The sequence below is a fragment of the Rhinolophus hipposideros genome, assembly GCF_964194185.1.
Source record: "Rhinolophus hipposideros genome assembly, chromosome: 18".
NCBI lineage: Eukaryota > Metazoa > Chordata > Mammalia > Chiroptera > Rhinolophidae > Rhinolophus > Rhinolophus hipposideros.
Window position 1 is genome coordinate 48,718,399 of NC_138064.1, and position 22,385 is coordinate 48,740,783.

At 45.0% G+C, this 22,385-nt stretch overlaps 1 protein-coding gene across 18 annotated transcripts in view; it reads right to left on the bottom strand.

The window, feature by feature from the left end:
- SRPK2 (SRSF protein kinase 2) overlaps positions 1 to 21,813 on the bottom strand; it is a 214,460-nt gene extending 192,647 nt beyond the window's left edge. For 5 of the 18 annotated variants that reach the window (XM_081079988.1, XM_081079987.1, XM_081079986.1 and 2 more), the window contains exons 1-2: positions 21,665 to 21,806; positions 21,080 to 21,134 (exon numbers count right to left, since the gene is read on the bottom strand). In XM_081079988.1, coding sequence (XP_080936114.1) covers positions 21,080 to 21,134; positions 21,665 to 21,791 — 182 coding nt within the window. In that variant the 5' untranslated portion in view covers positions 21,792 to 21,806. Of the gene's footprint in view, positions 1 to 21,079; positions 21,135 to 21,224; positions 21,389 to 21,612 lie in introns of those variants that run through there. The other 13 variants (XM_081079973.1, XM_081079991.1, XM_081079979.1 and 10 more) reach the window with 8 other exon arrangements.
- Positions 21,814 to 22,385: the final 572 nt, after the last annotated feature.

A 22,385-nucleotide genomic window follows, 5' to 3' on the forward strand; every position in this document is an offset into this window, starting at 1 on the left:
CCCCGGCGCGAGTGTGGCTTGTTTCGAGCCCGTAAGGGACAAGACTCGACAGCCCCCTCGGCAGTAAAAAGGCTCGTTTGGAGTTCACGAGGTATTCACCCGTAAGAAAAGACTCCAAGTTTGCCCGACGTTGGAGTAGCCGCCCAGCGAAGGACGAGAGATTGGTGAGTAGGTGATTGACATGGGACAGGAGTTGAGTTCACATGAACTCTTCCTTAAGGGTATTAAGGAATCTCTCAAGATGCGGAGAGTTAAGGCTAGAAAAAAAGATTTACGTGAGTTTTTCAGTTTTGTCTCTGATATCTGCCCCTGGTTCCCCCAAAAAGAAACGATTGATCAAAAATATTGGAAGAGAGTTGGAGACTGTTTTAATGATTACTATCGGGTTTTTGGACCCAACAAGGTCCCTGTATCGGCATTCTCATATTGGAATCTGATTAATGATATCCTAAAAATACATTCCTCAGACCCAGATGTTAGAGAGATCTTACAGACAGGGGAAACAGTCCTAAAAGAGAGTTCCCGCCCCCCTTCTGTCTGCCGATCTGTTTCAATAGACATGCCAGAGGAACCTAAAAAACAAGCTGATAATCAGGAAGCCTCTGCCTTAGAGAATCACCCATTAAAAGACCCCCCTAAAATCTACCCTTCCCTTTTGGCCTTTAATAATCAGGACCAGCTCTCCCCAAGAGACCAGATAGATTTAGAGGAACAAGCTGCCCGCTATAATAAAAAAGAAGATCCCTGGGGCCTCGCCGCGCCAACCTTGCGCGCCCCTTCACAAAAAATACATACCCCTCCCCCTTATGTCCCCCCTCAGGAACTCCCAACATTCTATGACCCAGTCTTAAACCCAAACCCACCCCTATTCCCTCAAGACACCCTAGTTCAAAACACCCCATCCTTAACCGATCCCATTAGGCAGGCAAAAATATCTTTAACCCAAGAAATTTCTTCTCTTAGAGAGACACTCCAACAAAAACGCAAACATATGCAACTCCTAAAGGAGCTGCATGCCCTTGAAAAAGAACTTAAAACCTTAATGCCTAACCAAAACCCTAAAAAACCTCAAAAAGGCCCAATACTTAATAAAAAGACCCTAATGACCTTTCCAGTTACCCGCAGCCAAAACCGTGGCCCACCCTCTCAAGAGGATACAATGGAAGAGACTGACAATGAACCCCCCGACTCTCATAATCCCCCCTCGGCCGATGAGGCCTCTGACACAGAAGACCCAGAAGATAACACTCCCAACTCCAATGATCCCACTGGCCAAAAATATCACCGGCTAGGCATCAAACATATTAAAGATTTAAAAGGTACAGTAAGCTCTTATGGCCCGACAGCGCCCTACACCTTGACAATTCTTGAAGGTCTCAGTGACCGTTGGCTCACACCCAATGATTGGTTTAAATTAGCTCGTGCCACCCTTTCTGGGGGGGACCACGTCCTCTGGCACACAGAGTTTAAAAAAAACTGCCGAGAGATAGCACAGCGCAATAGTGAAAATAAAACAACAAGATCATGGACTCGGAATAAATTACTAGGAAAAAAACCCTATCATACCAATGAAATCCAGGCAACTTTTCCCCCGGGGCTGTTAGCTCAAATTCAGAACGCTGGTCTCAAGGCGTGGCGCCGCCTACCTCCAAGAGGCTCCGCTACCACCTCCCTGGCAAAGATTCGTCAGGGCCCCGAGGAGCCATATTGTGAGTTTATCAGCAGACTCACCGACGCCGCCGAACGGTTGGTCGGAGAAGGCGAGAACGACAGCGCCTTTGTTAAACATTTAGCCTATGAAAATGCTAACCCCACTTGCCAGGCAACCATTCGCCCCCACCGTGGAGGCAACCTTGCTGACTACATTAAACTATGCTCAGGGGTTGGAGCCTCCCATACCTTGGGACTCGCTATCGGAGCCGCCCTCCGAGACTTTGCCTCAAACAAGCCTCCTAATCAACAATCTAGATTATGTTTCTCCTGTAAACAACCTGGACACTTTAGTCGAGATTGCCCAATAAAAAATAGAGGTCCACAACCCCAAAATTCATCACAGCCCCCACCGACACCCTCCAGACCAATGCCTTCCACCGTGTGCCCAAGATGTCGACGGGGCAAACATTGGGCCTCTGATTGTTATTCTAAAACAGATATTGAAGGTATCCCCCTTTCCAGGAAACCGGAAAACCCCAGTCGGGGCCAGCCCCTGGCCCCTCCATCGGGACACAACCTAGGGGCTGTCAGGTTTGTTCCCCAACAACCAAGTCCTCAGATCCTCCCAGCTCAAGTGTCGGTTCCCTCCACCGGGCTACCCCCGGAAGCGCAGGACTGGACCTCTGTGCCGCCGCCGACTCGATACTAACCCCAGACCAAGGGGTCCAACTCGTTCCCACCACCACGACGGGACCTATGCCCCCGGGAACATTTGGCCTTATATTGGGACGGGGCAGCTCTTCCCTCGCCGGCCTGAATATAATCCCAGGAGTCATAGATAATGATTATACAGGACTCATACAACTCTTAGCCTCGGCCCCTCTGGGCCCTGTATCCATAGTAAAAGGCCAAAGGATAGCACAGCTTGTGCTTCTCCCATTAGACACCTCTAATAAACAATATCTGACACCAAAGAGACGGGAGTCCGCCTTCGGCTCCTCAGATGCCTATTGGATACAACAGGTCACTTTAGAGAGGCCACTTTTAACCCTGTACTTAGATGGAAAAAAATTTCAAGGTTTAATAGACACGGGAGCGGACGCAACAGTCATCTCAGATAGATACTGGCCTTCAACATGGCCCTCTAAAGCCTCATATACCCATCTACAGGGCATAGGACAATCAGCCAATCCCAGACAAAGCTCTAAAATACTCTCATGGGAAGACGAAGAGGGCAATACTGGTAAGGTCCAGCCATATATTATTTCTGGAATTCCCATTAATCTGTGGGGCCGTGATATCCTATCACAACTCAAACTTATCATGTGCAGCCCCAACGAAATAGTTGCTCAACAGATGCTTAACCAAGGCTATCTCCCTGGACAGGGACTGGGAAAAGCTGGTCAAGGGATAAAAAATCCCCTTTCTATAAAGCCCAACCCTAACCGACAAGGATTAGGCAGTCAGGATTTTTCCTAGCGGCCATTGATCCTCCTGCACCCCATGCGGAGAAGATAAAATGGAAAGACAATTCCCCCGTTTGGGTGGACCAATGGCCACTACCTGAGGAAAAGTTGTCCGCAGCTTCTCGGTTAGTGCAGGAACAATTAGCGGCAGGACATATAGAACCAACTACTTCGCCATGGAATACACCCATTTTTGTTATTAAAAAGAAGTCTGGGTCTTGGCGCCTCCTTCAGGATCTCAGAGAAATTAATAAAACCATGTTCTCCATGGGAGCCCTCCAACCAGGCCTCCCTTCCCCGACAGCTATCCCAGCTAACTATCACAAGATTATTATAGACCTTAAAGATTGTTTCTTTACCATTCCTTTACACCCCCTGGACAGAGAGCGTTTCGCATTTAGCCTGCCTGTAACCAACTTCAAGGGTCCTATGCAGCGCTTTCAGTGGAAAGTCCTCCCACAAGGCATGGCCAATAGTCCCACCCTATGCCAAAAATTTGTGGCACAAGCTGTGGATCCTGTTAGAACACAATGGCCCACTATTTATATTATTCATTATATGGACGATATCCTTCTAGCAGGAAAGACCACCACAGAGGTACTCCAATGCTGCCAACACTTAACTCACAATCTTACCACTTATGGACTCCAACTTGCCCCCAATAAGATCCAGCTCAAAGACCCCTACTACTATCTGGGATTTGAGCTACATAATCAGTCCATAACCACCCAAAAAGTCCAACTTAAAACTAGTCATTTATACACTTTACATGACTTTCAAAAATTTTTGGGAGATATTAACTGGCTTCGACCATACTTAAGGCTCACTACAGGAGACCTCAAGCCCCTCTTTGATATTCTTCAGGGAGACTCAGACCCTCTCTCCCCTCGAGAGCTGTCGCCTGAGGCAAAGGGCTCTCTTCAATTACTAGAAAAGGCAATTCAACAACAACAAGTCACCTTTCTATCATACAAACAGCCCTTCTCCCTCATTATTTGTGCAACCCCTCATACACCTACTGGGGTCTTATGGCAAGATAATCCCCTCTTCTGGGTTCATTTACCCTCCTCCCCGTCTAAGGTCCTAGTCACATACCCATCCCTGGTAGTCAAACTTATTAAGATAGGAAGAGAAAAAAGCCGACAACACTTTGGCAGGGACCCTGATCAGCTCATTCTCCCCTACACTAAAGAACAGCTTAATTGGCTAACCCAAAATAACGATGACTGGATCATTTCCCTTACATCATTTCAGGGCAAGATAGATAATCATTATCCCCCTAATAAACTCCTACAGTTCTCCAGACTACATCCCTTTGTTTTTCCAAAGATAACAGCCACTAAACCATTACAAAATGCCGCCTTGGTTTTCACGGATGGGTCTTCTTCTGGCGTAGCAGCATATGTCATTAACTCACAAAGATTTCAGGTGCAGTCTCCATTTCAGTCTGCCCAACTTGTTGAACTTTATGCCGTTATAAAAGTGTTTAAAAAACTACAGGAGTCACCCTTTAACTTGTACACTGATAGTGCCTATATCGCCCTGTCTGTGCCCCAACTAAAAACAGTGCCATATATCAAGCCCTCTACCAGCGCTGCCAAACTTTTTCAACAACTACAACATCTCATACTACAAAGACAGACCCCATTTTTCCTTAGTCATCTTCGGGCTCATACTGACCTCCCTGGACCCCTTTCACAGGGCAATGCTATAGCAGACAATCATACCCGCTTAGTATGTCCCTTAACCTTAGATCCTATAACGCGAGCCACCCAATTCCACAACTTACATCATGTCAATGCCCACACACTTCGCTTGTTATTCAAAATTACCCGAGATCAGGCTAGACACATTGTTAAAAGTTGCTCAGGGTGCATAACCTTTCTGCCTCTTCCTCACCTAGGAGTTAACCCAAGGGGCTTACTCCCTGGACAAATCTGGCAGATGGACATTACACATATTCCTGAATTCGGCCATTTAAAGTATGTACACGTAACTATAGATACCTTCAGCGGCTTCATGGTTGCCACCCTTCATGGGGGCGAGGCTACAAAAAACATCATAGCCCATACCCTCCAATGCCTTACCACACTAGAAAAACCTCAAACTATAAAAACAGACAATGGACCAGGGTATACCTCCCAGGCATTTCAAGCCTTTTGTGCTCAATTCCAAATCAAACACGTCACTGGCATCCCTTACAATCCCCAAGGCCAGGGCATTGTAGAGCGAGCCCACCAGACACTCAAAAACACCATCAACAAGTTAAAAACCACCACTGCCTATCCGACCAAAGGATCTCCTCGTAATGTTCTCAGCCATGCATTGTTTACCCTTAATTTCCTACAACTTAACGCTCAGGGAAAATCGGCTGCCGATCGCTTCTGGCACCAAGAAACAAAAAATCAATATGCTACAGTTATGTGGAAAGATCCATTAACCTCCAAATGGAACGGCCCCGATCCAGTCCTCATTTGGGGACGTGGGTCAGCCTGCATTTATGATTCTCAGGAAGGCGGCGCGCGATGGCTGCCAGAGCGTCTCGTTAAGCCTGTCAACACCCCAAATCCAAATAACACATAAAGACTCCAGGGATATCTTCCCTGAGAAAATCTCTCTCTCTTTTCACAGGACATAAAGTTCTTCATGGAGTCCTTCACTTTGACACTCTTCACATTCCTCATCATCCCCGTTTACGGAGGGTTTGGGCCCCCCGTAAGCCGCGAGCAGCTATACAGACAGCTCTATGGCAACCCATGTGACTGCCCGGGAGGCACAGTGCCCAGTGGATACCTCCGTGCCCACACCGAGGAGCCAGCCCCACAAGGACAGGTAAATTTAGCATACTTAGCATCCACTGATTGCGGTAATAAAGTAGCCTACCTCGCCTATAATCCTAATATAAAGGGGGGATTCGGACTAGGAATAGATGAAACACAATGGACCTGTACCAATAAGCCCCGCATTATTCCCCCCATTGCAGGACTACCACCGCCCTGCCCCAGCGAATGCAGCTATTTTGATCAAATGCATTCTTCCTGCTACACAACCACCCAAATTTGTACTGGCTCAGACAACCAAACTTATCTCACAGCCATGTTATTGAGACGTAGGTCCGCCACATTCGGAGGCGATTGGGACTCCACCTCCCTCTCTGACAATAACAAATATAGTCAGGCGGGCTGCAGTGGTACAATTGGAAATAAAGTCTGTTGGCAAACTAAAATGCCTGTCCACATTTCAGATGGCGGAGGGCCAAATGACATATTAAAAGAGACTCTTGTCACTGAGCACATTCAAAAAATACTCCACCACCTATTCCCCCCTTTAACTTACCACCCCTTGGCTCTCCCAAAATCCCGGGATATGGATTTAGACACACAAACCAACAACATTCTCGAATCCACCTTCTGGGCCTTAAATCATTCCAACCCTTCTCTTGCCCAGGACTGCTGGCTTTGCATGACTATGGGAACTCCCATACCTACTGCAATCCCCTCCAATATCACAGTAAACACACAAATCTCTAACTGTTCCCGTCTCTCCCTTCCTCTTAGAGTTCAACCTGTAGGATTTAATACCTCCCCCTGCTATCAGGGACGATTTCAAAACAACACTTTTGATGTAGATCTAGGGTTTGTCACTTTTACTAACTGTTCTGACATCATTCAAGTTAACGGAACCTTGTGTTCTAGCCCTGGACAAGTTTTCATATGTGGGAACAGCCTCGCTTACACCACGTTACCCACCAACTGGACTGGACTTTGTGTCTCAGCTAGTCTCCTCCCTGATATCTCTATTATCCCAGGAGACACACCTGTCCCTCTCCCCAGCCTAGAATTTGCCACCGGGCGCCACAAGCGTGCTATTACAGCCATTCCCTTACTCGTAGGGCTAGGAATTACTGCTGGAATAGCCTCGGGTACCGCGGGAGTAGGTGTTGCAGTCCAGTCCTACAATAAACTATCACGCCAGCTGATAGATGATGTCCAAACACTTTCTGGGACCATCAATGATCTCCAAGATCAGATTGACTCTTTAGCTGAAGTAGTCTTACAAAACCGTCGAGGCCTAGATCTTCTCACTGCAGAACAGGGAGGTATCTGCTTAGCTTTACAGGAACGCTGCTGCTTCTATGCTAACAAGTCTGGGATCGTCCGAGACAAGATCAAAAAACTACAAGAGGACCTAGTAAAAAGACGCAAAGAACTCTTCGAAAACCCACTCTGGACGGGTCTCAACGGACTTCTCCCCTACCTGCTCCCCACCCTTGGCCCCCTCCTATGCATCCTTCTCTTAATAGCCTTCGGGCCATGGGCTTTTAGGCGCATTACTGACCTCATTAAAAACCAAATCGATGCTGTTTTGGCCAAACCAATCCAAATCCATTATCAGCGGCTAGCAACAGGGGACGGCCTCGAAGAAGGCTATCTTGGCTTCCTCCCCACGGGGACGACATAATACTAAGGGTATGTCTACTCCCCCCACGAGTTGGGGAGGGGTATGGGCACCGAGGTGAGTGCAAAGCAAAGCATTTGCAAGGAAAGGGCTCGACTCACAACGGTCGGCTCCCTTTAACTTTCCTGAGAACATACCTGGTTTGCATAGAGGTTGGTATCAAAAAATCTCTACCTCTCCTCCACAAAAAGATACCCAAAACCATCCAATAACGAGCTCTGCTCGTTGGAGGAACCAGGCCTCTGCTCCCTCACTCGGTCAAGGCCCACCTCCTTAAAACAAACAAAAAGGGAGGAGATGTCGGAAGCCATAGAAATCCCCAGGCCTTGCCTAGGCAGAACTTCCTGGTCACAAAACCCAAAGCCCGCGCGCGCCAAACCCAGAGCCCGCGCGCGCCAAACCCAGAGCCTGCCCATTTCCTTGTACCTCATATGGCATCGCCCTGTCCTAGCCTATCAGCCCGCGACAAGTACCTCGCCACCCTATGACATAGCATATCCCACCCCCATCTGACATAGCTATATATATAACCCGCCATCGTAATAAAATTTTGAGGCTTGATCAGATCCCTGTCTTGCCTCCATTCTTCGCGTCTCCTGTCTCCCCTTTTTTTCATCCTCAACAGGTTTCTTCCCCTCGTCCCACGTTGCATTGTCCTGCCGGTCGGGACACCCCAAGAAGATGCCATGGGGGTACTACAGTGGGTGAGGGGAAAGCCAAGCCCTCACCTGCCAATTCTCCCAGAATGAAGCCACTTTTCCACTTTACATATAATAAGATTATATGTAAAATTTTATTTAACAACCTTTCTGCGACTACAAAGTAACTGAAAAACACCTGTACAGATGCTCGCCAAAATCCCAGCCACTCCACTGCATTTTCAGGTCCACAGCCCTACCAGTATATTTCAGCTGTGAAAGATGTAGTCAATTTTACTTTAATGCTACAATTAACACTTAGTTACACCCTATTTTAGAATAAAACACATCATGCCCATCCCCAAAAAAATCTTTCAATGGGATATTCTAAAAATAAAAATAATCAGTAGCATAAGATTTCTAGATAAGTGGCTGCAATAGCTAACTGGCAGCTGAAACAGTAGCTGCAACCTCGTTCCCTAGATGCCAAAAGCAGTGACAGTACCTGGTGACCAAAGGAAGTACCCAGGCACAGGACTCCCCAGAGCCAGAGTTTCTCCTAAGTGAATTTCCCATCTTATCTCCTCTACATCTCAATTAAACTTCTGTTTCCTGGGGTTGTAACAGTACCCCAGGTTGAAGTCTTTCTCTACTCCTTCTCCTACTTACCCTACCTAGTAAACCTACACAGTTCACACAATCTGTCCAGGGGCACATCTACTAAATTACAGTCGTATAGGGGATATGGGCACCCAAACGCTGTGTTCAACTAAGGTGCACAACAATCTTGTGTGTTAACAACATATCCAAGTTTAAAGCATTCTATAGCCTCATCCAGATGTTCCCTCTTGCCCCTATTACTTTAGGCCCCACATTCTGAGACCCTGACTTGAGAATTTACATTAATAATTCGTCCAAAAGACAGTTGAAATAGGACCAGCCCAGTGGCTCAGGTGGTTGGAGCGCCATGCTCCTAACGCCAAGGTCATCAGTTCGATTTCCCACATGGGCCAGTGAGCTGCGCCCTCTACAGCTAAGACTGTGAACAACAGCTCTCCCTGGAGCTGGGCTGCCGAGAGCAGCTGTAGGTTGGCATTGGCGAGAGCTGCTGTGGGCTGCTATGTGCTGCCAGGAGCCGCGGGTGGCCAGCGTGAGTGGCTGGCAACCAGCGTGAGTGACCGAGGGCTACCGTGTACTGCCGTGAGCTACTGTGAGTGGTCCATCAACAACTGGCGACCAACGGCCTCAGCCGTGGGGAGCACCAGGCTCGTAATACCAGCATGGGCCAGGGAGCTGTGTCCTACACAACTAGACTGAGAAACAACGGCTTGAACCAGAGTTGGGGGGGGAAGGCAATAGAAGGGGGGGGGAGGAAAGACAGCTGAAATAAATGCACGATGAAATCTTGATAAACCAATTATAAATTATAAACTTATTAGCAAAGCAGTTTAACTAAAAATACTCAAAATAGAACTGAATTCAAATATTGGGGGCAAAACATTACATATACATGTTGTAGGATTTATCTAGTAAGACTAAGAACTCAATATAAAATATCATATATGCCCAAATACTGTGTTTCCCCAAAAATAAGACCTAGTGGAACAATCAGCTCTAATGCGTCTTTTGGAGCAAAAATTAATATAAGACCTGGTCTTACTTTAGTCTAATGTAAGACCAGGTATAATATAATTAATATAATAGCGGGTCTTATATTAATTTTTGCTCCAAAAGATGCATTAGAGCTGATTGTCCAGCAAAGTCTCATTTTCAGGGAAACAGGGCACAAGCCATGTTCTTTTCCCAAAAATTACCCCTCAAAAAAGAGGTAGTTTCTTTACATTCTAGTCCTTACAAAGCCTTTATTATAAAGAACTGCTCTCTCAATTATCTCATTTTTAACATAAGGCAAAAAAATATCTTTAAGACAAAAGGAAATGATCAATCAAGATCACAGTAATGCTAGACTTGATGGCAAATGGTAGGAAACTGTGACCTGTGTAATGTGAGAGAAGGAACCTTCTGAGATGAGCAGGGCCGGAGGAGTCCTGGACAGACTGAGGAAAGAAGAGAGGGATGAAATGTTCTTCAGTGACAGGGCTGATTGACATAACTGCCTGAAATCACTTGAATCAACACTAATTTGGGAGCCTTATAGATTTCAACACAATAAAATCAATTTGAAAGGAGGAAAATAAATTCAACACATTTTTGGAATTATTCCTCAGGGTATGACCTCATTGCTATACACAGCCTTTTTTTAATTTGCTTTAAAAAAGCATTTATTTGTGATAATAAATGTAATTCTATAGAACAAATGGGGAGGGGAATCCACTGTTTTGCAAAGTTATAACTTGGATAAAATATGAATTCAAGAACAGATAAAATATGGATTCAAGAATGATGTACCTCAGTTAGACTAAAATAAATGCCATGTGCTCTCTCTTCACAGCTCTTCCATAAACTTAAAATAGTTCTAAAAATTAAGGTTTTTAAAGAGATCAGATTTGTTGTTACCAGAGGTGCGGGAGGGGTGACTGGAGGAAGGAGTCAAAAGGTACACACTTCCACTTACAAGTAATAACGATGCAACGTACATGATGACAGTTAATACTGCTGCATGACACACAGGAAAGTGGTTAAGGCAGTAGATCCTAAGAGCTCTCATCACAAGGAGAAATCTTTTTTTGTTTTCTTTTTATGACAGATGTTAACTAAAACATATTTGGTAATCATCATGCTGTACGCCTTAAACTTATACCGTGAGATCAATTTTTTTCTCAATAAAAATGCACAAAGTTAATTTTTAAAAATATGTATCATGTGCTCCGGAAAACTATTAACTGATTCAAAAATCATTTTTAATGTGTTTAAAACCTTTTTTATTTTCGTAAACAGCCAAAATAGAGAAGATAGTAGTGAATCCCCATAACCAATTACTCAGATACTGCAATTTCAAGATTTTTATAACTTTTTGTTCAGCTTTATTGGCGTATAGCTGACAAATAATTAGCACAAAACCAGGTTAATTTTTTTTAAGATTTTATTGGGGAAGGGGAACAGGACTTTATTGGGGAACAGTGTACGTCCAGGCCTTTTTTCCAAGTCAAGTTGTTGTCCTTTCAGTCTTAGTTGTGGAGGGCACAGCTCAGCTCCAGGTCCAGTTGCCGTTGCTAGTTGCAGGGGGCACAGCCCACCATCCCTTGCGGGAGTTGAAACGGCAACCTTGTGGTTGAGAGCCCACTGGCCCAAGTGGGAATCGAACTGGCAGCCTCCGGAGTTAGGAGCACCGAGCTCCAACCGCATGAGCCACTGGGCCGAGTCAAAGCATTTTTAATGATAAGTCATTGATGTTGCAAATGTGAAATGTCTGAATAAAACTGCTTTATGAAAACATGAGTGGAAAAGCTATTTCTAAATTAATGCACAAATTAATTTGTGAATTTGAATGTACATGTAATTAACAAGAAATTAAATATTATAAGTGTATAGATATTGGAGTGCACTACCTGTACCCTTAGCTGGTAATGCTCCAGGAATCAGGGCAGGCTACAAGCTTAAAAACCTGGCACATGCAGGTACAGCATCTTTTTTTTTTTTTTTTTTTTTTTTTTTTTGAGACCAGAACACAAGATCTGGTGTCAGAAACCTGGGGTCCTACTAGCTTTCCAGCACAAAGACAAAAATAAATCTCTTTAATCCTTAGTCACCAACACAAGTAATACTACCTGCCTATACCAGATGAGACAATGATAGGTGAATTCTTCATAAATTGTCAAGATTTGAAAAAAAAAAAGAAAAATACCCCTGAAATATGAAGGGCATCAATGATTAACTAAACTAACAAATCTAATTAACTTTTCTCAAATCTCATTCTCCTTGGACTTATCTTTTACTTATCCTCTTAAAACTGATCTTTAGCTTCCTTTCTTTTATTTTGCCCCAATAGACATTTTCCAGGTTACAGGCCCCAGCCCTCTTCTCTCCATCCTCTCTCTTCCCCTCAGTGAGCTGATCTTGCTTCCTAATTGTCCTCAAATGTGTATTCTAAGTCCAAGCCTCCCACCTGCACACCAACTAACTATAATGTATCTCCTTTTGAATACCTGTCATTTCAAATTGTGTACCTAAAATAAAATCTCTTTCCCATCTCCAAACAACTTCTCGCAACTTTCTTATTCTTCATTAAGTGTAACATTTTCAGTCAAACTTTAATTCTGCCATGTTTTAATGCCTTTTCCTCTTCCACTTCATGTCCCATAATTAGCTAGTTCTAGTCCTGTTGACTCTTCTTTAAGAGCTTTCCAAAACTGGGAAACATACCAGGGTCAGTCTAGGGCGGCCGGTTGGCTCAGCTGGGTAGAGGGCAAGGCTCATAACACCAAGCCGGTTCGATTCCCACATGGACCAGTGAGTGAGCTGTGCCCTCTACAACTAGATTAAAGGAAACGACTTGACTTGGAGCTGAGCTGCGCCTTCCTCAACTAGACTGAAAACGACGCCTTGACTTGGAGCTGATGGGTCCTGGAAAAACACACTGTTCCCCAATATTCCCCAATGAAAATTAAAAAAAAAAACAAAAGGCACTCAGTCTTTTACTCAATATTTCTAGGACTCCACATAGTCTAAGAAAATCTGAAATGCAGACAAAGATATTCACTGAAGTATTACAATGCTAGCAAACTGGAAACATTTGTTTAGCAATAGACAAATGTTTAAGCAAATTAAAGTTAAGTAAATTAGACTGTTACAGTCACTAATAATTGGTTCTGAAAAATTTTAAGGACATTAAAACTGTCTATGACTAAATGTTAAATGAGAAAAGTAGAATACAAAATTATATATGAGATAAGTAAATAACAAACAGGGACAAAAAAAGGACTAGAAGGAAATATACCAAAACATTAACAATATCCTCTCTGTATATCTTGTTGGATGATAAGAATGAGTCATTTTTGCTTTCTTTATATATTTCTGTAAATTCCAGAATATGGTACATATTTTTTTTAAAGATTTTATTGGGGAAGGGGTACAGGGCTTTATTGGGGAGCAGTGTGTACTTCCAGGACTTTTCCAAGTCAAGTTGTTGTCTTTTTCAATCTAAGTTGTGGAGGGCGCAGCTCAGCTCCAGGTCCAGTTGCCATCGTTAGTTGCAGGAGGCGGAGCCCACCATCCCTTGCGGGACTCGAGGAATCAACTGGCATCCTTGTGGTTGAGAGTCTACTGGCCCATGTGGGAATCGAACCAGCAGCCTCCGGCGTTAGGAGCAAGGAGCTCCAACCACCTGAGCCATCAGGCCGTCCAGGTACATATTTTTAAAATCAGAAAAAAAGTAATTTTTTTAAAATGTGTTTCCAATTCAAGACTTGTCAGATCTCCCTAAATTAATCTACAAATTCAGTATCACCTCAAAACAAACAGCAAAAAGAAACTGAGGGAGGAACTTGGAAATATTATCTTAATAAATAATGCAAAAATAGCCCAAAACAATCTCAAAACAAGAGAAATAAAGTGTTTATGGGGAGCATGGGAAGAGTCCTTGCCCTAAAAATAAAATCTATTCAAAAATACAGCAATTAAAAAAAAAAAAAAAAAACTACAGCAAATCACACAACATGGAACCAAAGCAGGAACAGAGACGTTCACACACTCACTACTCAAGAATACACGTACAGTATGTGTAAACTGAGTTGGGAGAACTGGATAAAATCATTTAGAAAAAAAACAAGACAGCAACAAAAGATTACTTAATAACCACAGCCAATCTTTGCTGCATACTTACCACAAGTCCACAACACTTGGGGACAGATGTTTGCAGATTCGCATTTTATTGGATCTCCCAAAGATAACATGGAGTCTATGTCATGTATTCTGTAATACTTCAGCAAAATCTGGGAGCATGTTTTTAAAAGCACGCAACCGAAGTCACCTTCCTCCTGCCCAAAGCAAACCTGTGCTCTGATCCCATCCCTTCCTGTCATTTCCAGCTTTTCTTCCCACTACCCCTTGCCAGTATTTCAACATCTCCTCTTTCTGCTCGCTACTTGTCATCTGCTTACATTTTCTGAAAAACAAAAAAAATTTTTTTCAAGAACCACTCCCTCTCTACCTTGTCTCCTTTACACATACAAAGTTTATTCAACAAGTTTCTTTTAAAAAGAAAAAAACATATTTAGCTAACTCAGAAACCTGGGATCCGTCCTGGACCCTTCTCACTCTCTTCCCACATTAAGTTGGAAACTATAATAAAGCCAGTGAGTTCAGCTCCCTCGATACCTATCAGTCTCTTGAAGGTCCTGCAATCGCCACCTAATGGTCCCCTGGCTTCTAAGCTCTCCTCACAGCAGCAAGAGTCATCTTTCCTAAAAATGTCCATCTGTGCCTCCAAACAGCTCCCCAGGGCTTTGCAGACTTCCTCAGGGCCTCACTCACTGCTCACCACACCCTGCACCCCACACTTACCTACCTGCTTGACATTCCAGGAATACAAACATGCCATTTTACACCTCCGCATGTTTATACCAACTGCAGTGCTGCTTCTGCCTGCAAAGCCATCAACTTGCCCCGTCTTATTTACTTGGAAAGTATTATTGGCCTCCAAGATCTAATTTAACAGAACTCTGTGAATCCACTAGACGCTACTGAATTGTACATGTTAAGCAGATGAATTGGATGGTATGTAAATTATATTTCAATAAAACTGTCACAACTATAAGAAAAAAAGACTTTACACCCAACATATACATATATTTTATAATGGGCAAAAGACAAAACATGCACTTTACAAAGTAGGAAATGCAAATGACCAATAAGCATATGAAAACACGTTCAACACCACCACTCATGAGGTAAATGAGTGGTGAAATCCACAATGAGGTATCCATATATACTCAGAATAGCTAAAATTAAAAAGAACCACACCATTAAGTGTGGAAAGATGTGGAGCAACTGAAATTATCATACATTGTTGGTAGGAGTGAAAAGCAGTTCGATCAAAACTATTTCATAATCAAGCTGGGGAAAACACCTTTGCAATGACCACTGCCACTATGCGTCCCCTGGGCTGTAACCTAGCAACCCCACTGCTCCAGCACATCTCTAGCAGACACGAGTGCAAATGTCCACAAAGGGACATGTACAAGAATGGTGACAGCTGCTTTATTCCTAATGACTAAAAACTGAAGGAAAAGAATACTCAACAGAAGAACAGATAACAGTAAATTGTGGTATATTCATTCTATGAAATACTACAAAGCAGTAACAGTGGTACGTGCAACAACGTGGGCAAGTCTCACAGACATGTTGAGTGAAAGAAGTCAGACACAAGAGTATATATAATCTATGATTTCATTAAATTCAAGAACAGGCAAATTTTATCCATAATGAGAGGTATCAGCAAAGTTGTTACCTCTGGGAGACCGGGTACCGTCTGGGGAGAGGCTTAAGGAAACTTACAGGGTATTGGAAGGATCTGTATCTTGATCTGAGTGGTTATAATGGTAAAAATACATGTAAAAATCAAGTTGTGAACTTAGGATTAGTCACTGCACTTTCCTAATTTACTATATGCACATGCATGTACATATGCTATAACTTTAAAATTTTTTAAAACTAAGGAAAATATATACAAATATAGATTATAATTAACAGTACTGTATTATACACTTGGAAGTTAACAAAGTAGAGCTTACATGTGATCACCATAAAAAAAGACAATTATGTGAGAGGAAGGAGGTGGTAGCTAACCTTATTGTGATAATTATTTCACAATATATGCATGTACCAAATCATTATGTTGTACACCTTAAACTTACATGTCACATGACAAAATATCTCAATAAAGCTGAGAAAAATATGTGCAAGTAAAAGGATAATATACCAAGTATATACGTGTGTATATACACATACATATATAGTATACATACAGTATATACAATATTATAATTCAGTATTTAAAAAACACATGCACAAGTAAAAGGCAAATACACCAAAATAACTGGTAGAGCTACCATTGATGTTTATTTCTTTAAATTGTTCTGTAGTCTGAATTTTCTACCATGCCCATATTACTTACTTTTAAAATTAAAAAAAAAACAGCTATGTCATTAAAATAACAACAATGCTGAAATCAAACAAGGTCTCTTCCTAAAGCATTCCCTTCCCAACCAAAGCACCGATGTACCAAACCTTACCGTGCTCATCAATCACACTGTCCTGCTGACCCGTCCCTCCTCCTTTCCAGTTAGTACTGGGCTTGCTTCATCTTAGTCTTCCTAGCATCCAACACACTGCCTAGCACCACCATGTTTCCCCGAACATAAGATCTAGCCGGACAATCAGCTCTAATGCGTCTTTTGGAGCAAAAATTACTACAAGACCCAGTCTTATATTATAGTAAAAATTATAGTAAAATAAGACTGGGTCTTGTAGTAATTTTTGCTCCAAAAGACGCATTAGAGCTGATTGTCCGGCTAGGTCTTATGTTCGGGGAAACACAGAAATTACCTACTTCATGTGTTTGTTGCACTGAATTGTATTAATGGTAAGCACAAATGTTTGTTGACTAAACAAATGTGTAACAAAACAAGAAGTCAAAAATAAGTGATTATCTTCCATGGGAAGTATTCCAAAGTCATGGCTTATGAACTTGAGTTCATACTACAGGAAAGGATTGAGGCTTACCTACGATATAACCTTGTACCGCAGCATTCCTAAATTGTCTCACCTGTGATTTACTGACCCAGTGCCACCAATCACATCCCCATCATTTTCTGCAGCAGTCAGAACCCATGAAACAGAAAACAGGTAAGTATAATAACCTTCAGTATCCACCTACCAATAGGAAGTCAAGAGCGCAAAGGATACAGTGCAGAATCCCGTCATCAACAGCTCACACACAGATCACAAATATCATGCAGAGAAAAAAAAAGAGACCGATAGGTACAGAGACACCAAGAGACCAAGTTGCAAACTTGCTAAAAAGTCAAAACACAAACCTAAGTCCTCCAGCAATCATACTCTTGGATATTTATCCTACAAAAACAGAAATATGTTCACATAAAAGCCTGTACAAAAATGTCCAGCAGTTTTGTCAGAATCAAAAACGAGAAACTTTCCAACTGTCCTCCAACAAGTGAATGAAGAAACAGTGGTACAGGTAACCCCATGTATGACACGGCACTTCTATAACATGGTTTCGTTCTAACACAGTTTGAGAATTAGAGAAATCCCCAAACAACACGGAGCGTAAGAGCTTTTATTTATTTATTTATTTATTTATTTATTTATTTATTTATTTATTTTTTATGGAACGCTTCACGAATTTGGTGTCATCTTTGCGCAGGGGCCATGCTAATCTTCTCTGTATCGTTCCAATTTTTTTAGTATATATGCTGCCAAAGCCAGCACACGTAAGAGCTTTTAAGAGCAAAAAATATCTCATTTGAAATTAGGGAAATCCCTGAACAACATGGAACGTAATAAAAGCTTTTAAGAACAAACGATATCTCATTTGAAATTTTTCATTTGAGTATGGATGTCGTATCAGATTTGACTGCAGAATTTTAAGATTTATTAGAATTTTAAATCTATTTCATTCGTGGCGTATTAAGTTTAGAGAATAAAGATATCTTGTCTAAAAGAAAATGCCCTCGGTTAATCGTGCTTAGTGATATGAAGAAAACATTTAAAACATGTTAATATGTTATACTTTTGGTGAAAATTGCTTTAATAAAGGTATTTCTCAGGGGCCATGCAAACTTGACATGTGATCTTTGTCTGGATTGTGATTTAGAAAGACCAAAACAAAAATATTATTGGGCCGGCCCCGTGGCTCAGGCGGTTGGAGCTCCTAACTCCGAAGGCTGCCGGTTCGATTCCCACATGGGCCAGTGGGCTCTCAACCACAGGGTTGCCAGTTCGACTCCCACAAGGAATGGTGGGCTGTGCCCCCTGCAACTAGAAAACGGCAACTGGACCTGGAGCTGAGCTGCGCCCTCCACAACTAAGACTGAAAGGACAACTTGAAGCTGAACGGCACCCTCCACAACTAAGATTGAAAAAGGGCAACAACTTGACTTGGAAAAAAAGGCCTGGAAGTACACACTGTTCCCCAATTAAAAGTCCTGTTCCTCTGGAAAAAACAAAAATTTCTTAAAAAAAAAAAAAAAAAGTAGTCCATACAAACCGCCTCAATTCACAAAAGCTCACAGAATTGAACTGAACTAAATGAATGAAGAGCCAGCTTGCACATACAAGTAGATAATGACAAAAGTAGATCATATCACATCAAGCCAGGTCCATGTAGTCACAAAGCAATTCAAGTTTGCCAATCATTATACAATACAGTTTAAAATTTGACCTGTTATACCTTTTCCTCCTCTAGAAAGCAAAACACTGGGCATCAAGAGACCTGAATTCTGGTCCAAACTAATGTGTGACCTTAACCTGTCAGAGCTGCCTGTAAAATGAGTACCTCTGAGACTCCCAGTCTCCCCAAGTCCCTCTTCCACCACCTCTTCTCTCCAGCGTGCCACTCTTTGCACCCTAAACCAAGTCACCATGGTTTCCCAAGTACTATAATTGGCCAGCTCCCATTATGTACCTCTCCCGTCCTCCACAATCCATTCACAATCCATCTTCTTTGGAATTCTCCCCAAACCCCCATAGAATGTCAGCTTAAGGAGTAGCTTTGTTCAGCTTGTTCAAAGCTCTATCACCGCCTCCTAGGAAAGGCATGCAAATACTTGTTGAATACATGAATAAATAAATCATATCAAGCATTCCTTTAAAATAATCTCTTGATTAGTCAAAGGACTAAGTTAAAAACGACATTGTCTTAATCAAACACCTATGTAATGGACCGATCTGCTCTTGCTAATTAATTACCTTGCAGACTAACCAGTTAATTTAGTCACTGGCTGGGGGGGAGGGGAGATCTCCCTCAAAGCTTATCAAATACATACAACAGACAATAGAAGAAACTGACAGATTAATCTGTGAGTAAAAGTTGAATACTTGGATACACCCTAATTCTTTATTAACATACCACATAAACCCAAACTGCAGCACACCATAAAAAGGCTCTTAGCCACTAGGAAAGTCATACCCTGAAATATGAAAATATGAAACACACAATGACTTAAAGAAAACTGTTTTTCTGTATGTATGCATATATTTAACAGACATATGTATATATACATACACATATGTATACATATATACACACACAGTCATTCCCCAAAACTGGGGGCAGAGTTTTTTCAATTCTTTTTTACGTTTCTGTACATAATGAGCAATGTAGAAATAAATGCTTTGAATTGAAAGTTGTGACTAAAGCTCAAGATCCTAAACATTAGTTCGCCTTACCTAGTGGCTAAACTTTCATCGTTCACCAAAGGAAATCCCATATTGAAGATTGATTGACTTGAAAGTTAGCATTAATTGTTTTAAAGCATCTAAAACTGCCAAATATCCATTCCGTTTTAACCTCTTAAGAATCCGATATCGAATTTTTTACCCATCAGTTCCTCAAGTCCTTAATAAGTATTTTTCCCACATTCTGTAAGTTTTTTAAGGCATTAGGTGGATATTCATATTTCGTGAAATCCTGAACATACTTTCAAATTATATTGCATTTAGAAGGAACAAAACTCCTGTCATGATACAATGTTATGATATACATTAGCAATAACTTAGGCAGTTTGCACAGATACCAACGGGTATGAAATTCGCTAAGCGGAGACCAAAGCGACCAGGAAGGAAGAAAGTCTAGGAATGCTGCAGGGCAGCCCCCCCAAAGGAAACAAAAAGGAAATACTTGGTGATTTTATTTAAAGATCATGGACTGTCATTCCTCATAAAATCCCTTCCTTGCTCAAAAAGAAGCGCAAAGCCACAAATCTAGAAAGAATAAAGATGTTGAACGCTGGCAGATATTTTTTTTTTTAATTAAGAGAAAAAGGAAAAAGAGGCGGCGGCGCTCCGCAGTCTCGGAGCAGCTCTCCAGGAAAGGCTTCTCGGGAGCCGGCCGCTCCCACTACGGGGCGCAGCCAGGCTGGAGGTGGCCGGCGACTGGCACGTTTTAAACATCACCACCCCATTCATCAGCTCGCGGCAGCACGAGAGGCCGGGGAGCGGCGCCGGGGACCGCCCGCGCACACGCCCCCCGGCCCGGCGCAGCAGTCACGTCCGGCCCCAGCGCCAAGTTTGGAATACCGACCCGAGCGCCGAAATGCACGCGTCTCCGCGCCGAACTCGCGCCAGGAACACGCCCGGGGCGAACGTCCTGACGACCGGCTCGGGCTTTCAGCCGAGAGGCAGGGGCCGGGGCGGGCGAGGAGGCGACACACGCTCTCACACGCGCACTCGCTCGCACACTCGGCTCCCCCCCTCCGGGCCCGGGTGCCCAGGTGGGAGCAGGTAGGCAGCCTCTCGGCGGCGCGGGCGCCCCTCCGGGGAAGGGCCTGCGACCTGCGGGGACGGCTCGGCGCGCGGGGGACGGGGCGCACGCCCGGCACCTCCTCATCCGCCCGCCCCGACGGCCGCGGCCACTGGGGTCCCGGGGACCCGGGGACTCGGGGATGCTCCAGCCGGCGGCCGCGGCTCGCGCGCCCCTCCCCCGGCCGCCGCCCCTCCCCCGCCCGCCGCCCCTCCCCCGCCCGCCGCCCCTCCCCCCCGGCACCCCTCCCCCGCCCGCCGCCCCTCCCCCCGGCCGCCCGCGGGGCGCGCAGGACGCGAGCGCCCGCGTCCCGGGAAGCAGCCTGCCCGCCGGCCCCGGGAGCCGGGCAACTTCCTGGGCACGGTCGCGGCTGCCCCCGGCCGGCCGGGGGCGGGGACCCGGGTGCCAGCGCCGCGCGGACTCACTTTTTCGGATGTTTCTCTCTCTTCGGCCTCCGCTTTCGGGCCTGAATGGCCAGCACTGGGGAAAGAAGAGACACACATTAACGGTCGGGCCGGCCGGCCTGCGGGGCCGCGTGGCAGGGAGGAGGGCACGCCGCGGGCCGCTCACCTTTCCGGGAGCTCATCCCGACGCGGCGGAAGGAGGGCGGGGGGCTGTGCGGCGGCGGCGGGGCGGCGGGGCGGCGCGGGAGCGGGGCCGGGCTGCAGCCGCCACTCGCTCCGCCAGCCGGGAGGAGGCGGGAACCGCGCCTGCGCCGCCGCCGCCGCCGCCGCTCCCGCGGGGGACCCAGCAAGACCCGCCCCCGGCCGGACCCGCCCCGCCCCCACCGGGGGGGCCGGACCCCGCGCCCGGTTCCTTCCGCGCGCCCCGCACCCACACGCCCGCCGCGCCGGGGCGGAAACGACCCCCACGACCCCCGCCGCGGCCTCCCCGCCCCCTCCCGCGGCGGGGCCTCCGCCTCGCGCCCCGCGGCCGGCCCAGGCCTCCCGCCTCTCACCCGCACCGGCCGCGCGACCCTCGCTCTCCAGCCGCAGCCGCGTGTCACGCACCCCGGCCAGTGGCGCGGCCCGCCTGTCCCTGCGCCCGCCCTCGGCCCGCGCCTCCGCGGCTCTCACACCACCGCTCGTCGCGCGGCCTCTTCTCCCCCTTGGCTCCTCTGCATCCTTGCAACCCCATGGGCGCCGCTTCCTCCTCTCGGGCGCGTGTGGAAAGGTCACAGGACCAAGAGCTGGGCAACCTGGGTCCTTCACGAGCTGTGTGACCTTGGAGAAGTCATGTCATCTCTCGCCTTTACCTACCCCGCAGGATTGGTTGTCTTTAATGAAGGAAAAGGTGCAAATAGCATGGAAAGTACGATGGCGCTTTTTACACATTAATTCAAGCCCCGCTCAATAAATACCATGTGTACGACTGTGTCACACAACCACCCCACCAAGGAAACTGAGTCCTAAAGAGGTCAAACAGTGTACTTAGCAATGATTCAAATTTAGGCCTCGCTGATGCAAACTGTCTGCGTATCGTGCATGCTTCCTAATAAAGATGTGAATTAAGTTGATCGTGGGACAAAATAACTACAATGTTTTCTTGTTTATTTAAATAATTAGAATACTCTGAAAGATAACCCTGATCATTTACTCCCTCTTTGGTTACACAACGGTATTCTTAACTGACCAAACTAGCTAGCCTTTATTCTACAGATGCTAAACCCAAGGAACCAAAAGCGCTGCTTGAACTTCAAGAGCTTTTTGCTTTCTCAACTTTTTTTCAAAA